Source organism: Trachurus japonicus, chromosome 3 (genome assembly GCF_045865225.1).
Source record: "Trachurus japonicus isolate A0001 chromosome 3, Traja_1.0".
In the NCBI taxonomy this organism is placed as follows: Eukaryota; Metazoa; Chordata; class Actinopteri; order Carangiformes; family Carangidae; genus Trachurus; species Trachurus japonicus.
The window spans coordinates 23,150,119-23,173,209 of record NC_140909.1 but is presented as its reverse complement, the minus strand read 5'-3'; the positions used below and the strand labels follow the sequence as shown (position 1 = coordinate 23,173,209).

Here is a 23,091-nt window from a genome sequence, read left to right as displayed (position 1 = left end):
CTTATTATAATCCACAAGATCTGTGACATTATATGTACTCCACTGTTACTGAACTAAAGCTTACGTATTCATTACTCCTGAAGAAAACAGCAGTCAAGTACTTATAATATGTATGAGCATATATGAAACTGCATAATTCCTCTCTCCTCTTTCTTTTTCCTCTCTCTCAGAATGGAAACTTCACCAAAGCTGAAGTCCTGCCAGCTGATCCACCAGCCAAAACCATTGGACAGTCCTCCTTTGTTGATTTTGGTGAGAATGACAAAACTCTATTATTTGCTATTGTTTGTGACACACCCAGTGTCATTGTAAATGGTTGTGACAGACTAACAGAGAGCTCCACGTTAAACCTAGCACTGGAGATTTGGTTTGTAATCAGAGTTGGAATACAGAATGGAAACAATGAAGATTTTACCGGGCCAGATTACACTCTGAAGTGTCCTGTCCCTGATATACAGTACTATATCTGTGTGTTTGCATGTGTGTGGCAGATCCATCTCTGTCCTTCAAGCTCACTCTGCATTTGAGGCTGTGCAGCTTCAAAAGCTTCCAAATACGACTGTCTGGTCTTTTTGGCTTTAGACTTTTCGCTACAGCTCTCTCCTCTCAACTTTCTGTCCTCACACTAACACTAGCCATGCTCACCCCCGTACCCGACAGGCTAATCTTACACATGCACACACAGTTGTAGACGCACACTGTGATACACACACCCAATCCCACATACAGCCAGATTTTTGTGAACATCTTATCCCCTTAAACAATCTTGGCCTGCGGTATTCATTGTTCAGCTCAGCTTTACATTTATCCTCAGCAAATCTCTGCCTGGCTGCAGCCTGGGTGCCACAAAGTGGCCCCTCGTCCCTCTCATCAGAGCAACCACCTCAGCCAGGGGACGGAGAGAGTTCTGGTGGCTATACTTGTTTTTAGAGGTAAATACTCCTTAGATAAACAATCTGATGGTATACAGCGAACACTCCTCTCTCCCTCAGCTTCTGCTTTCAAGGTGGGCAATGTGTTGTTGTACATCCAGGTCCTATAACGTAGCTGGTAGGGGGCCAAAAGAAGAAGATTGACTGCACTGAGCTGCTACCATTGTAAAAGCTATTAACTCTGAAAAGTCGTTCTATAAATGTTAATCGGTGGCATGCTAAAATATGGTTTCACAGTAGTGCAAGTAGAGATGAGTCATGGCGTCAGCAAACTGAACCAATAGCTATAGAGAACTGGTACCATAATATCTAAGTTCAGGGCTTAAAGTTTTCAACGACTGTGTCGCTTCTGGTATGGGCCTGAATCAAAAATAGATAATATGTCTATGGAAAATATTCTTCCTTGTTTTTTGACTGTATAACTAATAACCAGCTGAAGGCCCATCCACCCTTAATATGTGGCTGTAGAAGTTTGTTGACGTTGGGGCTACTTGCAGGGCTAGATAGCAAACTCCTGTCCATGACGAGCTAACTGCTAGCACTCAGCTCTGAGCAACCGTTTCCAAGAGATGCATTTGTTTTTAACTTTGATCTCTATGTGAAGCTGTTATAGTCAGTAATCAGAGGAGGAGTGGAGTGGGCAGCACAGCCAATAACCTCTCCTGATTTGGATTCTCCAGCTTTGTGTTCCCTATTAAGTTAAATGCTGTCAAGACAGTTGAACTCTATGCAAAACATTTGGGCATATTTACCTCACCTCTGCCAGCAAATCCACTGACTGAAACGATTCTACTGAAATAGGTTGCTAGTTTTGCTCAAACAAATTCTCTGTTTAAGATGCTGGTGTGATTAGGACTTTAGGCTGAATTCTGCAAGGGCACCTTTCACTGTATAAGAATTGAGCTTTTTAGAGATTGTGATGCTCTTTATGAACAAATGAATATTGTTTATTAGAGTTTACTGAATCTTATCTGGGGTTTGTCAATATGGGCTTAGACGGCTCTTTATCATGAACTTGATGGCAACATAACAAATCATCACACCCACTCTACATTTTACACATGATGCAATAATGTAGTGGTGATTTCCAATGGCATATCTCAGAGATCTTAGATGTGCAATGCATGATGCATTTTAATTAACGTCAGGTCTGGTGTGGCTCTCATGGCCATGAACACACACGCACAGGCACACACAATCTTTGCACTGATAAACACATCCTTATTGGCAGAATTAATCTGTTAATCTCATTGCAGCTAGGGGTGTCCATCAAATATTTAGTGAACAAACTTCCCCTTCTCAAATTGGCAATAATATATGAGCCAGAGGGGAAATGACCTATATGCTGTGTGTGTGTGTGTGTCATGAGAGAACCCGTGTGTGTGTGTGTGTGTGTGTCATGAGAGAATCCGTGTGAGTGTGTGTGTGTGTGTGTGTGTGTGTGTGTGTGTGTGTGTGTGTGTGTGTGTGTGTGTAATTTGCTTGGGAACGTGTATGTATTTAATTCATCATCTCTGGGGGCGGTGATCTTTTTTTGTTTAAATCTCAAGCTTATCTTGACAAAAACTTTTTCATTTCTTTAATCCTTTTTCTCTGTCTTTTTTTTCTCCCTTCCTCCTTCGGCTCGGAAATGTCATTTCAAGACGTTGCCCTCGTTAGTTGGGGATTAAAGCCTATGAGGGTCACGCTTCCAATAATCTGCCAAATTCTGGGAGAGAGATGCCTCGCCGGATGTAATGTTTTTTGTTCCATTTTGTCTGTTTCGCTCAGTCCTTCCTCGGCTGTCGCTGTCTATCTTTATTACTCTTGATCTATTGTGTATTTGCTATCTACAGCTTTTACGCTTGTGTTCCTTCTCCTCCCACCATTCTTCATCTGAACAGTTTTAGGTGTTACTGGAATCTTCACATTTTATTACACTGTTGGAGGAGGATTAGAGGAACTCCCCCCACCCACCCCTCACTTTATCTAAACCCTTTCTCCTTAAGGATTTTGAACATTTATTGGAGCTTTCCTTGTTACTATTCAATTTGTCTAAAGATACATACTTTTTTTATGATGAGTATTGCAGCATATACAGAACAAAAGTATCTGATATGATGCAAAGCCAGTATGATATGTAAGAAGCAATAATTTAATCACTGAATGCAGGTGAGGCAGGACTACACTGTATCAAACAATGTCAGAGTTTTATTCAAAACATATTCATCATCCACTATATCTCTTAGTTTTTGTCTCCATTTCTAATCCTAATATATATCATCAGACGGAGAGACAGGAAGATGTTCTGTGCCAGCAAGACTAGAGGTAGCATTTGTTAACAAATCAATGGGGCTGAATGGCAGACTCTGTATGAGTCAGAGAAGATTGGCAAGAAATGCACACAAAATTTAGAAAAAAGATAAATAAATCATGCACTCTTAGGTGGAAGCCCTTTGAATATTTTAATGGCACATGTCCAGAGGATGCATTTCAGACTGAAGCGTGCAGAGGTCTTTCCTTCCTTTCCTTCTTTCCTAATTTGTTGTGTCTAGAAAGAAGATAAATACACAGAGACATGTAGACACAGAGTTCAAGTGAGCACAGATACAATGGCTCCTTCTTTTACAGTGGTGTCATGTATGAGTAAGTTCAAATATGATTAAAATAATGTATGTTACTATGCAGGAACAAGGCAATAGCAAGTTTGGTTGGTGCCATGAATTCTTATATAGACATTCATGTTTCCTGAATGAATCCAGTGACATTGGTGATATTTTGATCTTAAAGCATCTACAAGGAACTTTTATTTTGTGTTTATTTCGGCGACCCCTGTGGACAAAAGCAGGAGTGTTTTGCCAAAATGGAGACTGCATTTCCCATGAGCTCTAGTGCGTATTGTCGTATCGCTTATCTGGCTCGCACTTGCCATCTCCGGTCTGGGTTCCCTAAATTGTTTCGTCCGGTGGACCAACCCAACCACTGTTTCCCGAATGTATAGATTTACACTATTTAGAAATAGCTTATCTTCCCACCGATGGCCTCATTTGCTGTTGTAGGCCATAGAGACATCAGCAGAAACAAGAGACTTTTGCATATCCAGTTAAAAATCCTTTAGGGCCTTTAAGGCTAGTGCCACTATCATTTTGACAGTTTTGGTTTTCAGTGAAATGTCTCAAGTGCTACAGTAATGGGTGAAATTTCATCCAGATTTACCTGTTTCCCAGTTCATGAATCCTAATAACTTTGGAGATCAAGCCCAGGTTGACAAAAGTGCTACTGGACCAGTTACCATAAACTTGGAGCATACAGCCATCCTTCATCTACTGTAATGCCTCACATCTAACCAAAGTATCAGATGTCTAATTCGTCAGGTCTTGAATATTCCGTGCATTGGTTGTGAGATGTGGTTTGTTATCTGTTGGAAGAGTGAGGCCTCTTTGTACAACCAGTTGTTCTGTCTGGGTTTGCAGGAGTAGAACCTATAGGACCAATTGCGTGGTGTTGAGTAAGCTTATGTTTGTGTTTTAAGCTCACCCCCATACTTAGCTGAGTAGGTGGTATGTGCCTGATAGCAGAGGAGGAGAGGGTAAAACGCCATTCATCAGTCAGTACTGTGGAGAGTGTGGGTAGCAACTTGCTGTGAGGCTGCAGCTTTGTGGTTGTTATGGCTTCAGCACACACTCCGACCTGCTGACCCACTATTTGACAATGTCCCTTTAAAGGTTTCCAGTGCTCAAATACCGTCTGCTACCCTCTATATGGGTTGCTGGTGTTACAGCAGTTGAAGAGTAAAAATTAATATCCTGACAGGATGCTATAAATTTGTCTGGTTTGAAAATACTGCATCACCACAGGAAGTGGAAGGTACCAGTGAGGGAGAGGATCGGACGTGAAGTGCAAGTACTGTAGGGACAAGGCATCTAGACAAACGTATGTATTGTATTAACACAAATGTCAATTTTTATTCATCTTACCCAAAGTTATGTTATACTACAAATTATCTTGAAACCTAGAACAATTAAAGTTTTATATTTCAGATTTAATTAGACAAAAGCAATTATAACAAAACATGTCATGCCAGGAAAAGTACAAACCTCTGTCTGGTGGAACGGACTGTCAATACTGTACATCCAGCTCTAGGATTATACTGTGCTGCGGGGGATAAGGCTGTATATTCCCATCAGAATGGTGTGAAAAATAAAAGTCAGAAAGCTGGACAGACCGGTTGGTCAGGGGCTCATTCTAGAAAGATAATGAGCTGTAACGTTGGAGGGAAAGAACCAGACAACAGCTTCACATGATGGAAGAGCAGCACGGTCTCCAGGCTAAAACCCTGTGGAGCTGGTTTGGGACGAATTGGACAGAAGGTGAAAGTAAAATTTAACAAAAGAAAAAGTGCAACACATTTGTTGTAACGCAGCAATGTTTCATTTCCACTGTAGAGGGAATGCTGTCATTGTGTGTGTGTGTGTGTGTGTGTGTGTGTGCGCAGCAGCTGCTCGATGAGCCAGAAATGTAGATATTTGCAATATCATGCGTCTTCATTCCTGAGATACTACACTACGTATCAACTGGGAAAATGGAAAAAAAAAATGTAGGTTTTACAGGTGTTGCTGTTTTCACTCTTGTAGTTGTATTTGTTTCTTATTTTAAATGCTGCTCGCATCTACCAGCCTGTTGATATCATTATCATTCTGTGGTTGTCCCTCTGTGTGTTGCCGTCTCATGAGGACTGACCAGCTTAACTCTCGGCTAATTAAAGAGCACATCTTGGCTTTCACAGAAAAACCTTGAAGGAATGACCAGGGAGAGGCTGAATGAAAGACTGAGGAGGAATGGTACACTTCAAAGATGGCATGAACGGATAGGAAAAAGCAGAGAAATTATAAAAAACAGTATAAATATATGCTGAGGTTGATGGTTTTGAGAGGGAGGAAGACAACAAGATGGCAGGGAGGATAATTAAGGGAAGGAGGAGAGGAGAGGAGAGGAGAGGAGAGGATGAGACGGAGCATTGAGCAGCACTGCATCCCTGTGTGATCTGAAGTGGGAATTATTTCCATCACACATCTCACTGTCCACTCCATCCTCCTGCCTCTACTTTTATCTAGCTGTCTTCCATTACATTTTCTTCTCATCGTCTGTCCACCTTCCTCCATCTTTTACCCATATCAGTATGGTTTTATGTGTCTTTTAAATTCAAATAGTACATTTGAAATGAAAAAAAAAATGATATACAGTGAAAATGGCAACAATGATAATTCTAAACCATACTGTACAATAAAAAGGAAATTGACACTTACCAACACTGGCTGCTGGGTGTCATCCCAATTTTATAATGCCCATACTGTATTTTTGCAGGCAGACAGGTAAAGTACTTTCCAGCATTTCTGCCTATGTCTTCCAGAAAGATATTGTAGGCCTATAGCTTTATCAAGGAATAATTAGTAATCTGCAGCAAGTTTGGATTTACAGAAGCATAAAAAAAGCACAAAAGTTTCCACTCGCCTCATAAATCTAGTCATCTTTTATGAGTCTTTATTTGGTGTCGTCTGCCTGTGTTTTTGGCTAACAGACTTAACTGTCTACAGTAAAAGTAAAACAGTTTCAGCTTTGTGTTTAAACTATATGGTGACCTCTGACATGGGGTCCTCAGAAGCTGAAGGTTTCATTAAGAAGATCAGACGTGTTTGCATCTTAGTGTGTGATGTATCTGCAATTTGTATCAAGTATCTGAAGGAGCATTCCTAGTTTTGTGCCATCTCACTATCATACTGTATCATATTTTTGATGATCTCAGTCTTTTGGAAAAAGTTTCTTGAGTGTCATTTTATCGATATTCTTGAGTGACATTTACTACAATGTGTTGTGATGTCTTTATTTTCTTTGCCAATTATGTTTGCCCTTCATTTTCAGCAGGACAACTTTGCACGAGGCCTTTGCTTTTTGCTTTTATCATATAATCTGAACACTTTTTTCGCAGTGCTGGATAGACATCAGGAAAAAAAAATGAATTCACAATTTTTGTTTTTTTGTTGGTATTAGTGTGGTTTTGTTTCACCAACATAAGGTTTAGTGGTCTGTGTGTTTTTCATTTGTGATTTCTCTAGAATAATAACTTCAGCTGTATCTCTATCTCTGCCACTGTGATGTCAGATGCAGAACTAACCTGACCCCAGAGCACACATGGCCCGGCCACATTATAAATCCTGTAAACACTAAAAACTGTTACAGTTCATTTGGATCTATCAGTGTTATGTCTTTTTATACCGATCTGTTGAAAGTTATCTGCTTGAGTAGCCTCCATAGGCAGCTCACATTGGCTGAACTTGCAGTCTGCAGTGTGTGTGTGTGTGTGTGTGTGTGCGTATGTGTGTATACATGTGTACATGCTTGTGTATGTTCATAAATGCGTGATGAGAATACACCAGTGTTTGTGTGCGAGCAGTTCTGTTTCCAGCTCCCGACTCTTAATAGATGCACAGCATATGCCAGACAAAACAGGCCCATCTGCCTTATCACTGAGGTAATTGCATTTTTCAAAGTGACAGCGGCCGATGCATAATTCATCATTAGGTAAAGCACAACAAAGTCCCACAACCAAGTGTGTCAGCTAGCTTCACTGCAGGTAGGATGGAGGGAGGCTGCTCTGCGACCAGCAGCTCACAAAGATACGGAGATTTCTCAGACAGCGAGATGGGAGTGTGTTCGAGAGTGATATTTAAAATCGGAAAGGCTGTCATCATGCTGTGTGTGTGTGTGTGTGTGTGTGTGAATGTCTCTGTGAGAGTTGTAGTGTGTGTGTGTGTGTGTGTGTGTGCGTGTGCAGGTAAGCCAGCATGTTAACAGGACAGTGTATTTTTTTCCTGCTCTCGCCCCAGGCATTTTTTTCTTCCACTCATCTTATTATATTGTTACATCCCGCCTCTCCCCCTCTCCATCTATTCTGTACCTCATTCTCTCCTCAACCTCTGCACACCTTTCACACATTTTTTGTTTTTTTTCTACCTTCATTTCCCTTTGTTTTTTTCACACTTTCCCTGGCTGTCTTGTCATGCTTTCAGTCCATTCTTTTCCAGTTTTGTATTCTCAGCTTCTCGTCTCAGACTCTTGCAGAAAGGACTTCACCTGTACTGTTGAGAAAGAGGTAATAGAGGCAGCTAAAGGGGAGGTAGGTGGTTGCCTAGTTAAGTGAGAAAGAAGTTAAGAGAGTAAGTTGTTTGAGCAGGATCACAAACCAGCAGACGACTGCGGTTATGTTAAAGGCCTCCCTCCAGACCATATTAATGAAGTAAAAATGCGGCAATGAGAAAAAATAAAATCTCCCAATCAAGCACCATTTTGTGATATCCCTTGCTTTTAAAAATATTCCAATCCAAATGCAAATGATCAGGTCTCCAGGGTTTACAGTTTCCTGGTTCAGATATTAATTTGCACATTTTAATATGCAATTTGATGCAAATTGCAAAGTACATCTGACACAAAAAGTCTCCTTCAATGAAAGTAAAAACCACATCTCCCCTTTCTTATTCCAATATCTGCTGCACAGTAATTACGCAAAAGTAGTACACTCAATTATGAGGATCCACCCACAGTGATCTACACACTAATAAACTTTACTTCTGAATTAATTTTTAAATGTCATAGTGTTGTGCATTTCATGTGTTGTGTGTTCCAATGGGGAAAAAAACGCAACTTATCTTTTGTGTCTGTACTCACCTTAATAATATACCAGAGGGACTTCAAACTGGGGCACATTTCCCCAGGGGATCATGGGAGATTTAAGGAGGGGTGAGAGAGAGGTAAAGACAGTAGTTGAGGTGAAAGGGACAGGGGCAAAATGGAAGTTAGTCATTGTAATTTGTAATTTGGCCTGTACACTGCCACACACTGACGGAGACACTTTGCACCAATTTCAGTCAAACCTGAACACAGATTTGATGCACATATTTTTTTTCTAAATTCAGCTAATCATATGACGGTGTTACAGTAGGATCTGTTTTTACATTTTCTTCAGTATCCTCCAGTACTTTTACTTTGACTGTGTCCCAAATATGTTAGATACTAATTTCCAAGCAGGTTTTAAAAATGGAGTGTGTTGGAATAGAGACAAATTAAAACACATGCACACCAGACAGCATGCAGACTATGCCAGTGATTTCTGAATGTTTTTGACATCATCAGCCCAATTAATGCAATGACCAATCAGCGGTCACACCTAGGGTTAAACCCATAAAACTTTTGGTGCAGTCATGACTCACTATGTGCATGCACAAAACCACATTTATGCCCATACATTCTTGTCATGATATAAATGCATGGTTCTGCTTTATCAAACTCATTGAGAAATTGAGGCTCATTTCCACTCCCACAATTAGACATTATTGGATAAAGACACTTCCTTAATCAGCCAGTTTGCATCAGAGAAGAAAAAAAAAGGTGCAAAAAGGTGCATGAATTCATCCATTGATAAACCAAGGAAATGTGTGCACCAGTTTAAAGTCACTCCAAATATAAAGTCCTCTTTTACTCTGATTAGAAATATTATGCACATATGTAACAGTTTACAAAAAGTCTCAGAATAAATATACAAATATTAAACAATGCTGAAGGAATACACAATTCATTAGTTTTATTTATGAAATATGAAATTGATATTGCTGCGTAAAAGGCCAAACTTACAATGATGATAATGAATGCAATCTCGGTAAAGCTGGTTATGATTATTTTATGGTAAATTATGTGTCTCAGCTTTTTTGGATTCATACTTCCCTCTGAGTAACAGAGGGACGCCCGAGGTGTGCACATTCTCACCGCACATTCTTTGATTACAAATACGGATTCATACGCAGCGAAATGGTATCATGGTTAATGTGTTTATGCATCATTCATACATCAGGCCTCTGTTTAGCTGTTTGCTGCTCTACCTGTTCCCAAACAGATCCATGGATATATCTAAAACAGGAGCCATTATTAATCCAGTTCACCTTTTATACACTAGTTTGACAAATGGAAGTGAACAAAGGCTTAATGTTGCTACGGGCAACAGCTTGGGCTCCGATTTTGAGTACTTTTATTAGGAACACCTGTACACTTGCTTTTTCCACATAATTATCCCAATCAACTAATCATGTGACACCAGTGCATTAAGTCCTGCAGATAGAGGGCAGGTGCACACATCAAACAAATGGAACTGACTTTGACTGTGGCATGATTTTGTGATGGTTGAGTATTTCTGATGCTGCTCATCTGCTGGGATTCAGTCTCTTGAGTTTTGCTCGGAACGGCGTGAAAACAAAACACAGGCAGCTGCAGTTCTGTGGAGAGAATCAGCTCGGTGATGGGAGAGGTTAGAGGAGAACAGCCGGACTGTTTGGAGCTGACAGGAAGGCAGACATGGATCCATCGATCCACGCTGCGTTTGCAGGCCGGTGCCTGCTGACCACTGCCACCACATCTGAATCCAGCAGACCACCTGTGGCATGAGGTAGAACAGCAGATTTGCTCTGTGAATGATTGTCAGTCATATTTACGTATGGTGTCAACATGGTGATAGTCTTTTTGGACAGGTCAGGGGAGGCAGGTATATTACCGTTGTCTAAGGGGGACCTTCAGTGTCGGACTATAACATACAGTACTGTGCAAAGGTAGTGCACTTTTATTCATAGTGTGATACATGCAGGTGGCCTGTGCATCTTGTCACATGAAAATGAGGTCACCATCAGCACCGAAAGACGTGTTCTCCTCACTCTTCCACTGTGTCTCAAGTTTGAAGAAAAAAAACAGTGCATTCATAATGTGCTCTAGTAATAGTCCCTTTCATTCCACTTGGTAGCCGAGGTGGCGTCCGTTGAAGATGAGAGGCTTTTTGTCCGTTTTGAGCGGTCCATCTACTGTACATACTGAAGCAAATACATTTTGCTATGTGTCAATGTAACACAATGTAACAATGCATTGAACTTGGTATTGTGCCCTTCAATGTGTTGCGTCTTTGGGCCAGTCGTAACAATTGCATGTTGCTGCAGTCCTCCTTACGTATGGATGTTTGCAAATTGAGACGTAGCATCTGCCTTCCCCAAGGACTAGACCTATGTTGCATCCCTCTTCCACTTTTACATCTTTAGCACACACCCAAAATGCAGAGAGGACAGTGAAACACACAAAGCTCTGCTCTGTCAGATCATAGGGTTCGTGATAAGGCTCCTGGCAGCATCCCGCCATGTGCGTTTGTGCATACATATTGTGGTGCCATACAGTACTATACTCTTTGAATGCCAATGTGACACAATGTCTTACAGTCATTTGTATTCTCTCATCATCCTTCTCATCTTGTTGTCTTTAGCTATTTTCTCTTTTGTGTTTTCTCCTTCCTCTGCCCCGACCGTCCCTCTCCTCGCAGCCTTCTCTGTTTCAACCCTGCCTGCAGTTTCCTCCCTCTGCGACTCTCTCAGCCAATCTCCATCACACCATGCATCTTCAGCGGGAGGGAGAGATGAAAAGCATGGAAGGGGGGAGGCAGGGAGAGAATGAGGGTGAATAAAGCAGAGGAGAAATGGATGAAACAGTGCCATTAAAAGCGAGGAGGGAGGGAGGGAGGGAGAGGTAGAGTGACTGGCGGAGGAATGAGCTAGAAGAGAAGGAAGAGAAACCAAGCGGAGGAGGGTGAGAGAGGAGACAGGTGAAGGAGAGCATAATGGGAATAAAAGAGAGACAGATGAATAGATAGATGAAAAAAGGTATTCATGGAGTGAAAGGACAGGTGGGACAGAGAGAGGGAATGATACCGTGTGTGGAACAGAGCTGACAATGAGCATCAGACAGAATGGCGAGTGATAACCTCTGTAGGACTGAATTAGCACTCATTCTGTCTCTCTCTATCACTGCCTGCTTCTTTGTTCTTCTCCTTGCAGACACCTCACTATAAACACATTCGGTGTCTACCTGTGCTGCAAAAACATCTTCAAATGATGCACTCAGCGCTCTCATACACATTACATCAGGTTGTCTCCATTATACCAACAGTAATGCACCTAATTAGAACATACTGCCCACATCTAAACGTTTTTTCCTGAACATGTTCCTCTTATGGTAACCATGGACTGAATAAAGATGGATGCAGCCTTGTCCATATACAGTAGGAGACATCACAGAGCTTCACATCTCGACTGGAGACACAATGGGAGTTGGCATTATAGTGTTAAAAGAATTACTGGAGTACATCAAAATAAATCAATAAATAACAGTCAAAATCAAAGCAGTGGAGCTCAAACTCTCTGATTTTTCATTTGGCTCTCTGCCTTGTAAATGTCGACTTCACTCAGACTCTACACCACCACTATGTACTGTAACACAGGATTTCAGTTTAAAATCTGAAGCCCCGTGACAAATTGTTCTTGTTCTAGGCAAAGTATAAAACTGATCTTCAGGTGTAAAACTGGTGGAGTGTCTATTTAATTGGTCACTAAATAGAAATTTATTTCATCCATGGCAATTGTCATCATCAATTAGGCATTTGTTAAGCAGCTTTTCTTCATTTCATACCATGCAAAAACACTTGAGATTTTAGGACAGGAGTTCAGGCGAGCAAAAATATTCTTTTTCTAGACAAAGTACAACATCTGCTGTAAAACAGTCTTGTCATTTCATTGCTGCAGTAATGTCTCCTTTAAATTGTGTGAAACACTTCCCTGAAAATGGACAAAATTAAAAATGAATGAAATGTCGTCTACACTTTAAAGATATTTCCTCCTTCCACCATTAACAGTTTCTCACTGTCTCTCTCTTTCTTTTCATACTGCAAGTACGTCTGTAGTCTTTATACTCATTTCTCCAGCCATTAAAAGAAACCTGACTAGAAAGAATTTCATTTTAAAGCCACAGAGGAGAATCTGCTTTATTTTCTCCTCACAGTGCCCATGTTTACTTTTGATCTGTATTTTCTTTTTTTTTACTTCCTTTTGAATTCTCAATGTTGACATTAGATAGCGGTAAAGTCATGATATGATGGTTTGTGTTAGCGAGGATATTTCTATCTAGGCCTATAAGCATCATTTGAAACATGCTGTCCTCATCCAATGGCTTCAAGAATATCAGAGAAGAACTTTTGAAGACAAGTCCTGACGCTTTTCCTTTTATTTTTTTTAAAGAAGAGAGTGATTTTAAAAATTGATAGTACATCAGTTGTATTAAGTGCAAGGACTTGTTGACTTCTGCAGTGTACGAATTTCAACATCTTCCTCGCTTTTTCTCCTGCTTTCTGGCTCTCGCTTAGTTACCCCTGACAGCCACATTCAGTCTCCTCTCCTCCCCTCCTTTGTACTGTCATTCATCATCAGTATCACTCAGGTGTCCCCCTCCACATGGCACAACATCTGCTTGGGAGTGTTACACTTGCCTGGTTGAAATAGATCCGGATACACATTCAGATCTGTGAAGAGAAGCCCAGCAGCAGTTTCACCTCTATACACAACTAAACCCAAATGAACCCTCAAAAGCTGAGTAGCACACCAAGCACCTGATGTTAAAAGGTTGCATTGTTTGGGTCTTTGTTATGTAGCAGTGAAATGGTCATGGTGGGTACAGTATGTCCCTTTAACCTACAGCAATTAGATATGTCAAAACTCATGTTTGAGTAAAAACATTCATGATGGACTCACTCAGTTTAGTTGTCTCAGCAAGCCATTACAATGAGCATGCATAGTGCCATACCATATAATACCATATCATTCTCTCAGATTTTTATCGCACTATCAGAACTAAGAAGAAGTGATAAACCTGCTGGGACACATTTTGTTTTTTAATTATTTTAATTTCAATGATCAAAGTTGGGCATTGAACAACAAATGAATTTTTTGTGTCTTTGCACGTGTTTTCTTAAATTGCGATGTGTTCTCAGGGCCACTGTAGTAAGCCTAAATGCTAAGGGGAGGTTTTTTGTTTGGAGTGAATTGAAGAATAATTCCATGAGAGCCACCACTCATACAGACATGGAATCACACATGAGCATTAAAGCACATGCACAAGTACCGCCTGGGATGCACACAGTCCCACTGCGCACACATAACTTCAAAGCACCGTAGCTTACTATAACCCATGAAGTACATTATACTCTATTGAGTTTGAAGGCACATGCATACTGTAGGTGCATGTGGGTGCATACAGTACGTGTGAGTGGGTGGATGGGTGAAAGTGTATGGGAAAGAGGGAGTGGGGGCAATTGTGATCCGCAGTACAAAAGAATTTCTGTCACATGTAAACACACACACGGACAGACACACAATTCTAAATACAGACATACACAGCACACATGCACACACACACACATTTGAGTTGCTTACATTTATTCCAGTTTCCTCCAGTGCTCTCACAGCAGCAGTGTCCCTAGTGGGAACCAGAACAATGTTTGTATTTGAACTATTAGTCAAGACTTAAAGATGAAAGCCTATATTTGATTTTACGCGCTAATTGAAGTGGGAACAAAAATATCAGTTTTACTGGGCGTCAGTGGGTCCAGAGTGTGACTATTTTTTGTATTCTTCATGTGTTTTAACCAAAGTATCAGAAATGACAGTGAAGGACTAAAATGGCCGTAAGGCTGGACGACGGTTAAACTCTTAATTGCAATGCAGAGCTCATTAGTAACGCTCATTAGATACACCTGTGATCCTCCTGCTTTGACCTGTCAAAGTGTCTGCAGTGGAAAAAGATCTTTTACTCACAGGGAACCTATTGTGTTAGTGATCATCCAACATCACACACAAATGGACTATGAACCAAATGGAATTATTGATAATATCTGTTAAACACCTAAATGTATTCATATTTAGCAGTATTAAATAGATAAACTGCCTCAGTCTCATTTGGCATAACTGATAATTAGAGTTAAAAAATTAGACATGAACCAAAATATGCAAAGATGCAATATATGTTTTGCATAACATCTTCATTATTTATCAAGTCATTAATATATTATCATAATACAATTTTCTCTAATTCAAAGATGATTTGGTAGAATACTCATAAATAGTATTCCTTTTATTAATTTGCTTAACAGCCTGCCCTCATGAAAAGGCGTATAAATAACACGCCGTTTCTTAAGTAATTTCGCGTGCTATTCCAACGCATTTCTCACTTTTCGCGTGTCATTTTACGCCGTTCAGTCCCCATTCATTTACACTGTAACCCAATCCGCATCACGTGACTGTTTAGTGAAATTACCAGGAAATGACAGATGCCTGTCATTCTCAGTGGATAATACAACGTTTTAAGATAGTTTCGACATTAAAATGCCTTTAGGTTGCATTTCTAGCGAGAGATATGTAGTCTGTGTGCACATTCTCTGGTCAGTGAATGTGTATGATGCTTAGTTTGTTAAGTTTATGGTTTATACAGAGATTTTTCCGGTCGTTCAGGGTTGCTATAGAAACAGGTAAACAAGCCATGAGGAGGACGTGTTCCTAAATCACTAAATTTAATCTTCAGATCATGTACATGCGCTCGATTTCCACAATTTCCCCCTGTAAATATTTATTTTGCAATGGGAAACTATGAGCGCCGCCTTTTTGGACACAGTGAAAACGTTTGCTGTCCTATGATTTATAATCTACTGGACATGCCTCGTGAAATAATGATTCGTTTTAGACAGTTTGTGAAATAGTCATGGAATTTAATCTTTAGATCTGCGGTGCACATGATTTTCCGTGTTTCCCCCGTAAAGAAGGTTTTTTTGCTATGGAAACTGGTGGTCGCGTTTATGTTTTCTTTTTCCTTGTTATCTGTGATCAATTGGACATGCCTGCGACCAATGATATTTGCTTTGGCGCCCGCGCCCACCGGCATTCTCTCCTTTCATCCATCCCCTCGTTCCGGTAAGCTGCTCTTTTCGTATGTGTGCCATAGATCTATTAAATACATCCATGATGTGTGCATGTTAAGTCCTAGGTATCAAACTTATGAAGTGTCATTATTTTGGGTTACATTCTTCACGTGATTTGTGTTGTTGAATGCTATTTACAGTCAAAGATACTCTATTACTATCAAGATTTCCCAACAAAGTTCATTTTCTCCTGATGTGTCCGTCTGAAATTTGACATTTCAGTGTCCAAATGTTCAGAAGAGATGTGGCTTTTGAAAAATAAGTCCAATGTTTACATCGGTGATTGTGGGGCAAAATAATCAACCATAATAGCCTAGGCCTATTTGTTCATGCTCACTTATCCTAAAAGGGCGGGGTAGTGGAGAAGCTCACGTGTCATATAGATACAGGAAGCTGACTCGTCATGAGCATGGATCTATTATTATGATAATGAACAATTAACAAATCATTAATGTAATTCATCCATGGCCATGGGTGGTCTTGGTTTCTAAACCTTAGAGTCAGCTTGTCGAACACTATGATTGCTCTAACAATAACCAAAAGTCTCATCATTTTTGAAGAAATGTGTTAATGTGGTTAATATTGCCCCTTTTCGTCTTTATTAGTTGAATTAAGACAAATTTGCTTTAATACAAAGGGATATTAAATACGTGATACTATATGTCATCTACCCACTCATTAGTCTGTTGTATGCAGTTTGTGGTTTTGAGTTTGATTAGACTAGATTGGAAATGTTCTTTAATGATTTATAACATTATTCCTCCTCTTTGCAGCATCTTCTGTTACCCCAGCCTGTTTCTCCACCATCCAGAGTCGATCCTCTATAAAAGCCAAACCAAAGGTTCTTCTAAGAGCCACCCCTCTCTGTTCTATTCTTTCCTTAAGTCTGTCTTTCTACTCCTCTCCATTTATATCCATCCTCTACTTCTATACTTCTATCTCTCTCTCTTTCCTTCTCTCCCTCTCTCTCTCGCTGTCTGTCTGTGTGTGTGTGTGTGTGTGTGTGTGTGTGTGTGTGTGTGTGTGTGTGTGTGTGTGTGTGTGTTACTGCTTGGAAAAGGTGAGATATTTAACCGATGGTGATGATGATGATGATAGCGTTAAAGGTGTACAGAAAAGAAAATTGAATTTGAACCCACTGTGGGTCTTAAAATTAGTGTAATAACTCATCTATCAGAGGATGTAGGCCAAACTTTGTGCAAAGTTCTATTTTTGATTAAATCCGGGATGAAAGTGTGGTATTTTTTTCCCGCACTGGATAATGCAGGCGCACGGATTATACGTCAGCCTGCTCACGATTCATCAGCCACTGATATTGGTCATCCGTCAATGAAACGTCTGAGACACACACACCGAGCTCGGTCTCGCCCCAAACATTGAATATCCCACACACTCGATAATGACCAATCAAATTTGTTTTCCTTACTCAGGTAAACTTGTGCAGCAACTTGTGACAACTCAGCACAACAAACAGGACAAACGGCCATTTCTGTACACCTTTAAGCAAGAGTTTAATGCTTGTTGACAGGATGAATATGGTGTAGCTAATCTACCGTATGCTAGTTTGCTGCCACATGAAATAACATGGTCATTGTGAAGTTATGTCTTTAAAAACATTAATCCAGCAGGCTTGAAAATCACTATACGAGGAAGTTAACATAAAGGTCCTGACTGAATCAGAATTGCATTTATTGGCCAAGTATGTGCAGACATACAAGGAATTTGACTCTGGTTTATCATCACTCACTTGTACACACATATGAAAAGTATTTGTGGTAGTAAAATTAAAATCAGAAAATAAACAGCAAACCATTTAACAGACAAACACATGTGTTGAGTTCAGTCAAGAAAGCAAACGTTCAATTGCTAATGATACACTTTGTCCCATTTTTTGGCTTAGTAAATTCATAACATGACTAGTTATTTAATGTAATACTTTTTGTAAATCTGTTCTGTTACAGGAAAATGTCAACAACGAGGAACTGCCGCTCGTGCAGCGCCACCTTTAATTGTGGCATTAAAATATGTCCTCAGTGTGGCACACAGCAGCCGTACAAGGCCCGTGCCACAAAAAGATTGCTGGCCTTCAGGGAGAAGAGTGAGTCATGGGCCAGCGCAATAAAAAAAAATCGAAACATGTCTCACGTGAGGGCTGACAGTGAGGTTATGGTAAGAAAGGAGACATGCAGTAACAGTACACACACACACACACATTAGACTACTAAAGTCTGCAAGGGTGTGACATGTACTGTTTGTCAAAGCTCTATGTCAGCTACAACACATGTCCTGTTCAACATTAAAGATTATAAAGTAAAATTTATAAAATCACTCATTGCTACTCTTTCAACTATTTCAGATGGAAAAACTGAAGGTACTTGGCATGAGGCCTCTGCTTCTCCTTGGCAAGTATGAGAAAGCCAAGGAGTCATGGAAAGCAGAGGTCCTCTGTCCATATGACCTCCCTGACCAGGCTAAGGCCATAATGGATAAAATTAAAATTCTCTATAGTGCGCTGTTGGAAGGTATAGCCTGTGGATATCAGTTAGTTGTGCGACATTTATTTGTTTGCACATCATTCATTAGAGTCATGGACTTAAGTTGATGCTGGCACATATCACTCATGTACCTCTTTTATATTCATATAAATATCACAGGATGGACTCCACCTGGGGAGCACCATAGCGGCAAGAAGAGGAAGAGAGAAGGTAGCAAATCAATTGTCCTATATTATTATTATTATTATTATTATTATTATTATTATTATATTTATTGTGCATATAAATGAACTGTTTTAATGTGTATTTCTGATGTCTATGGAACTGCTGATCTGCTCATTAGATGTTCAGATAAATTAAGTGTATTGGAAGACACTGAAGGACAGTTTGTAGTATGGTTACCAAATGCAGTTGAAGACGAAATGATTAGCCCCCCTATGAAAATTTTGCTTTTTTGTAAGTATTTCCCAAGTGCTGTTAAACAGAGCAAAGATTTTTTAACACAGTATTTCAAACATCATAGCTTTATTTTGTATACTTAAATTAATTTACTTTCCACACAGAAAAATAATTATTTCACAAAAAACAAAAACTACCAAGGTCAAAATTATTAGGAAGTTTTCTTTTGTAAATCTCTCAAGGTCCTTCAGATTTTATCTGGAGGATGTTTGAAATGCTGTGTTACAAAGTCTTTTCTCTGTTCACCAACACTCGTGAAATACTTAAAAAAAGTGAAATTTTCATAGGGGGGCTAATAGATACTTCCTCAACTGTACTGCATATGTAGATATGTGTTGCAATCTTACTGCGTTCACACCAAAAGCTTCCAAAGCGTCAAAAACGCTTGAGGCTGGGCGTCAGACAAGACAGCAAATATTTTCAGCCGCTTTGGCCGCTCGTCACGTGACTGACGTCAAAATTCGATCACGCTGGTCATTGGGGAGCCGAAATACAAGAAAAAGGCAGCCGACGGACATCTCTATTCTGACAGGTTGCCGCCGGTTGCCGCCGAACCGCGTCATAGCTAATTACCCTAAAGTTAAACCTGGCTCAACTTCTCATCTGGTGACGCTTTGGAAGCGCGATGACGCCTGTTGACGCTTTGGACACTCAGTGTCGCCGAGCTCTCATTGAAAATGAATTGACTTCTGGCGTTTTGACGCTTTGGAAGCTTTTGGTGTGAACGCACAGTTACTGTGGACTTTACTGTAAATCACTGTCGTCTTTTAAAGAGAGAGGAGAGGAGGGAGCTCCAGCTCCTCAGATAAGAGAGGAGGAGGGAGAAAGAGGAGAAGAGGGAGAAGAGGGAGCTCCAGTCCCTCAGATGAGAGAGGAGGAGGGAGAAAGAGGAGAAGAGGGAGAAGAGGGAGCTCCAGTCCCTCAGATGAGAGAGGAGGAGGGAGAAAGAGGAGAAGAGGGAGAAGAGGGAGCTCCAGTCCCTCAGATGAGAGAGGAGGAGGGAGAAAGAGGAGAAGAGGGAGAAGAGGGAGCTCCAGTCCCTCAGATGAGAGAGGAGGAGGGAGAAAGAGGAGAAGAGGGAGAAGAGGGAGCTCCAGTCCCTCAGATGAGAGAGGAGGAGGGAGAAAGAGGAGAAGAGGGAGAAGAGGGAGCTCCAGTCCCTCAGATAGGAGAAGAGGAGGTAGGAGTCTCAGAGAGAGAGGAGGGTGGTACAGTAGGAATCATCAGTATGACATCATGTGTTGTGGATGCACTTTCTTAAAGAGGAACTATGCAGGATTTTCATTCAACTATGCTACATTTTTACATTTACTAAACAGCTTTGAAGTAATTATGATGGTTTAAAAAATGGATTAACTCGTTACGAGGGAGAATGGAGGCTCTCCGCCTTCCCACCTGCGTGTCGCTTGCAAGATCGAGGCTGCCGTCCTGGTAGACACAAACACGCCCCGTAACCCGTAATCTCTTGTTTTTGGCAGATACACACACAGATGCGCACATGGTAACATCGTATATGTTATATAACATTATCAACCACTCCATGGATTGATTTATCGCCAGGTTTGTTGTAAACAAATGCACATGGAGGAGAGGAGGGTTAGCAACACAGCAACACAGCACATAGTTCCTCTTTAGTACCCAGTGTTGTAAGTGGTTCATAGGTTTAAGCAGGTCAATTTAAGAACAACCCTCTTTCCAAATGAAGATCACACATTGTGAATGATGTTTCATTGTAAACATAATATGATTAAGAAAAACATTAAGAATGTTAGTGTTGTCCAACTGAAAAACAAAATGTCCTCATTGTCATGAAACCTCATTGTCATGCTTACTTGTAGGTCCAAGTCAAGCACTTGAATATCTTTGGGAGAAAGAGGAGGATTTCAAAAGGTATATAGTTTTTATACACAGTTTTCAAACCTATTGTTTTCTCTAGATATTATGATGACAGTTAGTAATGAAATTGTATTTGCCTTTGTTTTTCCAGAGTGTAATATCCATCCCCATTTGGATGTGTTCCCAATTAAAAAACTGGGAAAACAAAGAACCAGAGAGGTTGGTATGCAAGCATAATGGAGTGACCTCAAGTCACTTACTACTACACAGCATCCCTGTGACACCACACTATACAATTAATAACTACAGGACAAATGGCCATTTCTCAACTCAATTCAACTCAATATAGCACATTTAAAAACAACCTTAGTTGCCCAACGTGCTGCACAACATACAAGTGCTAGCAATATAGATAAAAACAACATAAATCATCAACATATATCAACAATAAGATAGATATGCTCCAGGGTTTCAGCTGATCTGATGTGGAGGGGTAAAGCATTCCACAAATTTGGGCACAACTGAAAATGCTCTATCGCCCTTGCTCTTGAGTTTTGATCTGGGGCAAACCAGCAGTAACTGGTTGCTTGACCTCAAAGTTCTAGCTAGAGCGTGATGCTGAATGAGGTCAGATAAATAAAGAGGAGCTAGACCATTTCGGCTTTTAAAAACAAACAATAAAAATTGCACCCTAAACTGGACAGGACATTTCTGAACACCTTTAAATGAATGCAAGTGACATACAGTACAAAAAAAACAAAAACAAAATTGTATTGCCTAGCAGTGAATCAGCAGTTGCACTTAACAAACCCAAGGTCATTACCGTTCACTTATGCACCTTTGTTTCACAGGGAGTGGTGCAGGTCCAGGTCTTCTGGTCACCTTGCCATGCATGGTAAGTATGTTAGCATTTATTACAATTGAACTGTGTACACTACAGTTTTCTTTATAAAAGAAAAGAAAAGTAAATATAGCATTTCATAAACAAGATGATTGTCTGATTTGATGAAATTATACTATATCCTATTTTGCTTATGGTGATTTTATTTCTGTTTTTGTACAGTGGAAAGACCTGGGCCTCTTCATGGGAACCACTTGACAATGTGCACTTTACAAATTAAAGCAGAAGTGAGTGGTCCGGTCGTTTTCGCTAATGCTGCGTTCCAGGCAGGCTTTTGAAATCGTAAATTACAGCTTCAAGTCACAACTTACGACTTTGTAGCGTTCCAGGCAACCCACTCGTGTTTTTCCGACCTGTTTTACTTGTGAAAGTCACTATAACGGCCACTCGTAACTTCCGACCCGTGAACTCGTACCAGATCGAACTGGTACGACTTCACGGTCGGAAAAATACGAGTTTCCTTGAACGCACCATAACAGTCCTCGTCCCTACGTCGCCACATTCACGGCGTTCCTTGGCTGCACACACAGCCCTGCATGCCGTTCTCTCTCCTCATTGGATAAAAACTGTAGGATACGATAAATGTTTTCTCTTCGGCTCAGAGCAGAGCAGAGTGACTAATCTTTTTTTACCCAGAATTCTTTGCGACCACAGGTGTTGGCTATAATCAAATGATAGGTGAGGTCATAAGCTTTCCATAACACTTGATCCCTTGTCTGTAGCCCCTTTTATTGCAAAGTTGTCAGCCTTCAAACATGCACTGAAATCAGGGTTCAAAGGTCAATATTTTAAACCAGGAGCCATGTCAAGTCTCCATACTGATATATGTTGCTCTCCAGGTCAAGACCTTTCCTATGATGTATTTGGTTTAGCTGTGTGACAAAGTATTAATTTTCACAGTTCAGGGACCCAGGCTGTCCCAAGCTTAGTTTCAGAGGACACCTTGAAGACCCAGTTTTAAAAAATAGATTGTTTTGTGTTTATTTATTTTTTCTTGTTTAGTGTAATTAGAACTATAACTTAAAACATTATCTACACAATAAATATTGAGTTATGTATGTATGTTGCAGTTTCCAAATGAAAATTAAATGGCAAATAGACTATGCCTAATTGCACAGCTGTTCCCATGGTAAAGACTAAGTCATTCATTAGCATGCTATTAAGGGAATAAAGTAGCCTACCTTATATATAAGTACAATAGTCATATTAAGTTGCTGAACAAAGACTATAATATCTAGGCTATCCCTCCATTCTTGGATCCTCAAAGTTTCATCTGGCTGTCATGTTGGCTGTAATAATGTTCATAGGATGTAGAGAGGTTACTCTTCCACATGAGTCTCCAGGAAGATCAACTGTCTACACCTTAAAATGCCCTGTATAGAGCCATATGACCTGTTCTCCTGCTCATGGGCGCAGATTCCGTGGGTGCTTCAGTGCACGAGCAACCACTGACGAGGTTGAGCACCCACTGCGGGGGGGTCGCCAGATGCGCATTTCTCCGCGCCTCGGCCCCTGTGTATCTGTGGGTATGTGTAGGCTCTGTGAATGTGTGTATTAATCTCTCGCACGCTCTGTTAACCTGTTAAAAACTAGCCTCTGAATGAATGAATG

At 40.4% G+C, this 23,091-nt stretch overlaps 1 protein-coding gene and 1 long non-coding RNA gene across 2 annotated transcripts in view; both read left to right on the top strand.

The window, feature by feature from the left end:
* Nucleotides 1-23,091, top strand: part of itfg1 (integrin alpha FG-GAP repeat containing 1) — a 149,605-nt gene that overhangs the window by 31,955 nt on the left and 94,559 nt on the right. The window contains exon 8 of the mRNA XM_085767318.1: nt 171-252. Coding sequence (XP_085623444.1) covers nt 171-252 — 82 coding nt within the window. The remainder of the gene's footprint in view (nt 1-170; nt 253-23,091) is intronic.
* Nucleotides 18,151-21,465, top strand: LOC146989997 (uncharacterized). The gene is made up of 5 exons (XR_015034723.1): nt 18,151-18,311; nt 18,444-18,494; nt 20,582-20,633; nt 20,731-20,798; nt 21,431-21,465. It is a non-coding gene; the product is annotated as an uncharacterized LOC146989997 (long non-coding RNA).